General features: G+C 43.2%; 1 protein-coding gene across 2 annotated transcripts in view; it reads left to right on the top strand.

The window, feature by feature from the left end:
• The first annotated feature begins 5,542 nt into the window (after positions 1–5,542).
• The window catches only part of NT5C3A (5'-nucleotidase, cytosolic IIIA), a 51,995-nt gene continuing 51,054 nt past the window's right edge, over positions 5,543–6,483 (top strand). Inside the window, exon 1 of one of the 2 annotated variants that reach the window (XM_008531739.2) lies at positions 5,543–6,076. In XM_008531739.2, the coding sequence (XP_008529961.1) occupies positions 5,939–6,076 (138 nt within the window). In that variant the 5' untranslated portion in view covers positions 5,543–5,938. The remainder of the gene's footprint in view (positions 6,077–6,483) is intronic. The other variant, XM_008531743.2, reaches the window with a different exon arrangement.

Raw genomic sequence — 6,483 nt, 5'->3', positions numbered from 1 at the left:
CTCCATTGTATGCCCTCAGCTCCTTTGTCAAACATTAACTGTCCATAGATGTGTGGTTTTATTTCTGGGCTTTCAATTCTGTTCCATTGATCTGTGCAACTCTTTTTGTACCAGTATCATGCTGTTTTGATTACTGTCGCTTTGTAGTATGTTTTGAAGTCAGGGATTGTGATGCCTCCAGCTGTGTTCTTTTTTCTCAGGATTGCTTTAGCAATTCGGGGTCTTTTGTTGCCCCATATGAATTTTAGGCTTCTTTGTTCTATTTCTGTAAAGAATGTCATTGGGATTCTGATTGGGATTGCATTCAATGTGTAGATTGCTTTAGGTAGTATGGACATTTTAACTGTGTTTATTCTTCCAATCCACATGCATGGAATGTCTTTCCATCTCTTTATGTTGTCATGCATTTCTTTCAGAAAAGCCTTGTAATTTTCGTTGTATAGGTCTTTCACTTCCTTAGTTAAATTTACCCCTAGGTATTTTATTCTTTTTGTTGCGATTGTGAATGGTATTGTGTTCTTGAGTTCTTTTTCTGTTAGTTTGTTATTAGAGTATAGAAATGCTACTGATTTATGTAAGTTGATTTTATACCCTGCAACTTTGCTGTGGTTGTTGATTATTTCTAATAGTTTTCCAATGGTTTCTTTGGGGTTTTCTATGTATAAGATCATGTCATCTGCAAACTTTCACTTCTTCACTCCCTATTTGGATTCCTTTTATTCCTTTCTCTTGCCTAATTGCTCTGGCCAAAACCTCCAGTACTATGTTGAATAAGGGTGGTGATAGTGGGCATCCTTGTCTCATTCCTGTTCTCAGGGGAATGGTGCTCAATTTTTGCCCATTGAGTATGATGTTGGCTGTGGGTTTGTCATATATGGCCTTTATTATGTTGAGGTAATTTCCTTCTATCCCCATTTTGTTCAGAGTTTTTATCATAAATAGCTGTTAGATCTTGTCAAATGCTTTCTCTGCATCTATTGAGATGATCATGTGGTTTTTATTCCTCAATTTGTTGATGTGGTGTATCACATTGATTGATTTGCAGATGTTGAACCATCCCTGTGTCCCTGGTATGAATCCCACTTGATCGTGATGTATGATCCTTTGGATGTATTGCTGAATTCGGGTTGTCAAAATTTTGTTGAGAACTTTTGCATCTATGTCCATCAGCGATATTGGCCTGTAGTTCTCCTTTTTTGTGCTGTCCTTGTCAGGCTTTGGTATCAGAGCGATGTTGGCCTTGTAGAAAATAGCTGTAACGTTGGGGCCAGCCCCGTGGCCTAGTGGTTAATTTTCATGTGCTCTGCTTCAGCAGCCCAGGTTCTGTTCCCAGGTGCAGACCTACACAACTCGTCAGTGGCCATGCTGAGGTGGTGACCCACATACAAAATAGAGGAAGATTGGCACAGATGTTAGCTCAGGGCAAATCTTCCTCAAGCAAAAAGAAAAAAAGAGGAGGATTGCAACAGATATTAGTTCCGGGTGAATCTTTCTGAGCAAAATAATAGCTGTAATGTGACAATGGCCTTGAACAGCTTTGTTAGTGAAAAAATCCTGTCAAGTTGCTAGAATGAAGAGAAAAGTGTCTTCAATAAGCAAAACTAACCTTCCAATATTGTCTATAAATGTTCTATATAAAACACTAATTTCTCATGGACTTCAAACATAAAACTGAAGATCTACTACTCTTGAAAAAATATTAGCAAACTTTAATTCCTTATTGTTTCTCCTGTTCTATCAATTCTCTTTAGTCACTCCTCCTCTTTTCTGTTAGCTCCTTAAAGCCCTCCAGCCACAATTTAGCTCCCTGCTACTCAAAATGTAGTGCCTGGACTAGCAGCATCACCAGAGAGCTTGTTAGAAATGTGGAATCTTGGCCCCACCCCAGACAACATCCCCAGGTGGCTCACTTAAAGTTTGAGAAGCACTGGTTGAACTGATACTTGATTGCCTAAGTGGATGTTTTCTTACTGCAAGACTTCTCTCTTCTTTTTCCTAGGACTCTGCCAAGTTACCTCCTAGGGCTTGAAAAAGACCATTACTTTTTTTTTTGAGGAACATTAGTCCTGAGCTAACATCTGCTGCCAATCCTCCTCTTTTTGCTGAGGAAGGCTGGCCCTGAGCTAACATCCATTTCCATCTTCCTCTACTTTATATGTGGGACGCCTGCCACAGCATGGCTTGCCAAGCGGTGCCATGTCCGCACCCGGGATCCAAACTGGCGAACCCTGGGCTGCCGAAGCAGAACATGCTCACTTAACCACTGTGCCACCGGGCTGGCCCCAGACCATCACTTTTTAATCCAAGAGCTTTAACAGCTAAAAGCTGTCCAAAATTATTTTGTCCTCTCCTTTTGCAAGATAAGAAAGGAAGGCCCAGAGATGTTCCATGACTCCTCTAAGTCACACAGCTAATGGCAGAACCTTGCTTCTGTACAGCCTTTCGCTGGTCTCTAGATTCTTTTAGGATGCCACCATCCCACAACTTAATATCCAAAAAAATGAGAGAGTAAGTGCCATTGGTGTGTTTCAGTTTTGCTTTGTGTTGTTTTAATTAACAGGATTGTTAGTGGGAGGAGATTTAATACCTAGGTCCAACAAATGGCCTTCCTCACAAGACTACTACCTAACTACTTCAAACCAACACTGGTTGATATGCCAATTATCATACTAGAGCAAAACATAAGGTCATGCATAGCGAAAGTTTATAATTCCATTAGGTCTAACTCTTGCATATTGTTTCCCATGGTTCATGCTATCCCAAGTGACATCATGTATCATTATGGACAGGAATTTGCTGAAAAATAAAGATTTACATACTTAAAGAGTTTAAAGGAAAAGCCCAAACCAGGAAAACCAACCATCTGACTGATGGTCAGTATGTATTTCTCAGTTCTTCCAGAAACCACAAAATCTCATTTGTGGGAAGATTACATATCATTCATTTCCTTTCCTAAAAATTTGGAAGATTTTAACATGATAACTTCGATTTCCATTTTGGCTTCAAGATGGAGCTGATAATCTCTGAAGAAGCTCACTTAAGGTTTTTGAATATCCATGTTTGTCTTCTACAGGATTAATAAAGATCATTCGGTTCAAACAAAGCAAACAATTTACAAAACATTTTCTCTTTGTACACAGCAGTTGTGTTAATAATCAGCTTATATATAATTCATTTTTTCTTAATCTTTGTCTTAAAATCAGCTAGATTAATCTAAACTGCTGTGGTTTACAAAGCAAAGAGGGAAGTGAAAGCAATTTCCTATTGCAAAAAGGAATTACGAGGTATTAGGACATGCATCCTACTTTAATCACTGGCTGAAATGTGTTTCACCATTTGCTGGGGACATGTTGAAGTTTAGGTCACAGGAGGACGATGCTCAAGCACTACACATTCCTAATGGAATTCTTTAAATTTCTTGTCACCTTTTTCTCGAATATATTCACAAATATTATGCTTGTCTTAAAACAAAAAACAAAAAAGCTAACATCCTTCCTAAGAAACTGATCATTCTATATCCCCCAAAATCATTACATGACATCAGAGGATCAATTTTGCCCATAAAATAAAACACAGAAAGGGCTTTCATGCACACGATGGTTAATTCCAGACCTGTTTTCTTACCAGGTGCCTGGTCAGATGGGCCCTTCCCCACCTTTCTAAGGACCCTCTTTCCACAAATTTCCCTTTAAGAACTCCTGCCAGGATCCCAGGGCTGGAACAAGGAGAGCAAGAACAGAGGGTGCAGAGAAAAGCAACCCTTAGCTTCACTCCTCCCTCTTGTTCTCCTGCTTTAACTTGTTCCATATCCTGGGCAAAGAGAGAGCCTCACCGGGCAGCACTATCAGCTCCACAGAGTTGAAGTGGTACCCCCAAGGAAATTCCCTGCATCTCCTTTCTGTCACTCCCAAAGACAAGCAGGAGAAACTGCATCAATCCCTTGGAAGACACCAGGCAAATGAGAACAAGTCCTGCTGCTCACAAAGAGAAAATGATGGAAGAGGTGGTGATTAGAATGTAGCAGAAAAAGGACAGCAGTGGTGGAAGGGACACCTCCTCACTCCAGCCTAACTTCAAGCCACCTTTGCCCTGCTGTGAGTTCTGGCTATTTTTTGTTATTTTTTATTGTGGTATAAAACACATAACATAAAATTTACCAACTCAACCATTTTTAAATCTTCAGTAGAGTAGTGTTAACTATATGCACATGGTTGTGTGACAGATCTCTAGAACCTTTTCATCTTGCAAAACTGAAACTCAAAACTCAATTGAACAACTCCTTCCGTCTTCCCTCGTCCCAGCAACCATCATTCTACTTTCTGGTTCTAAGAGTTTGACTACCTCATGTTAAGTGGAATAATGCAGTATTTGTCTTTTTGTGACTGGTTTATTTCATTTATCTTGGCATAATATCCTCAAGGTTCATTCCTATTGTCAAATATTGAAGAATTTCCTTCTTTTTAAAGACTGCATAGTATTCCATTTGATGTATATGATGTCGGCTCAGCGAGCCGAGTAGTCAAAAGAAAGATTTCTTGGACTCTCAAGGTCTGATAGTAGTGGTCTGTCATTCAGAGAATAGCACGGGGACAGGACCCAGAGGCAGTGAAGAGCTGCAATGTTTTGAGGGTAGGGCTAAATTTATAAGGCATAGGTGTGTGACTTATTTTTTACTAGACAAAAAAAATCATGTAAAAAAAGTCATTACAATGGTATCAGTGCAGGTGGGGGTCTGGTTACCATGCGGTCATATAACTTTAGATATGAATCAGGTCTGGACGTCCTGGACTTCCTGGAGGGTGATATAGATCAGCACATAGGCCAGAACGCCTGGGCTTCTCTCCCTGGGGCAACCTTGACCCATATCAGCATATACCACATTTGCTTTATCCATTCACCTGTTAATGGACATTTAAGTTGTTTCCATGTCTTGGCTATTAGGAATAGTGCTGCAACGAACACAGGAGTGCTAATATTTGAGTACATGCTTTCAATTCTTTCGAAATATATATACCCATGACATATATGCAGACGTTGGATTGCTGGATCATATGGTAATTCTATTTTTAATTTTTTGAGGAACCTCCACAATGTTTTCCATAGTGGCTGCACCAATTTACTTTTCCGCCAACAGTGCACAAGTTTCCAATTCCTCCACAATCATCACCTCACCGGTAGTTTTCTGGTTTTTTGACAATGGTCATCCTAATATGTGTAAAGTGATATCTCATGGTGGTTTTGATTTGCATTTTCCTGATGATTAGTGATGTCAAGCATCTTTGCATAAGCTTGTTGCCCATTTGTCTTACTGGAGTCTTTTGCCCCTTTTTCTATTGGGTTGTTTCTGTCATTGAGTTAAAGGAGTTCTTTACATATTCTGGATATTAACCCCTTATCAGAAACATGGTTTGCAAATATTTTCTCATTCTGTAGGCAGCCTCTTTGTTATTTCCTTCACCGCCCTGCAGTCTGTCATAACTCTTTATAGTCAATGCTACTGCGCAAGTTGGAACGCTGCGCCCCGAGGCCTTCTGGGGGTTGTAGTCCAAAGTTGCTGAGGAGGATGGAAGGCGGAGGACTTTTTCTGAGGAAGCGCGGTTGGCATCAGATTTCTACTGGGCGAAGACGGAATGAACCACCGCCTGGTCCTCATTAGCAGAGAGAAATAATAAAGTTCCCGTTTTTGCCCTGGGACAGTTCCTCAGACTTTGGCTCTGGGAAAGACCCACTTCCCACCTCTGCCCCGGACGCAGGCCACGCCCCTCCCGCTCCTTCCCGTCCCCAACCCTCGGCGTTCGTGGGTGGGGCTTTCCGCGGGGGCGGGACTCGCGTAGAGGGGGCGGGGCGTCCGGCCTTCGCCGCCGAGCCGCGCTTCGAGGCCCACAGCCGCTCAGTGACCTGTTTTTTTTCCGGCCGGGAGAAGCTGGAGGCCCTGTCCATGGACCGGGCGGCGGTGGCGAGGGTGGGCGCGGTAGCGAGCGCCAGTGTGTGCGCCCTGGTGGCGGGGGTGGTGCTGGCCCAGTACATATTCACCTTGAAGAGGAAGACGGGGCGGAAGACCAAGATCATCGAGATGGTGAGTGCCGGGGGTCGGCGCGCCTTACGGGAGAGGGGCCGCGGGCCGGTCTGTCCGGCCTCCGCTTCTCGCGCCTGCCGCTGCCGGGATGCGAGGGGTGCACAGGGAGCGCGTTCGTCCCGCTCGCGGCGTCCCCGCGGGCCCGGTGATCTGGTCTAGACCCTTGACGGCGGCGCTTGGATTCCCGTTGCCTTTGTTCTGTCTCCATTTGAAACAGAAAGGCACCAAATGGGGCATTCGGAAACCAGCTACCTCCTGCTGAAAAACCCGTTCTCCGGAGATAACTGAGCGTCCTGGGCAGGTTGCTCCCTCCTGCCCGCATCCCGCGTCAAACCCTTGCAACTAATCCATTCCGACTGAGCTGTTGTTTTCGCACCGTAGCTAGGACGAGTTAGATTATGAAAAGG

This window comes from Equus przewalskii, chromosome 4 (genome assembly GCF_037783145.1).
Source record: "Equus przewalskii isolate Varuska chromosome 4, EquPr2, whole genome shotgun sequence".
NCBI lineage: Eukaryota > Metazoa > Chordata > Mammalia > Perissodactyla > Equidae > Equus > Equus przewalskii.
Note: the sequence above shows the minus strand (reverse complement) of the source record. Positions and strands in the feature narration are given on the sequence as shown.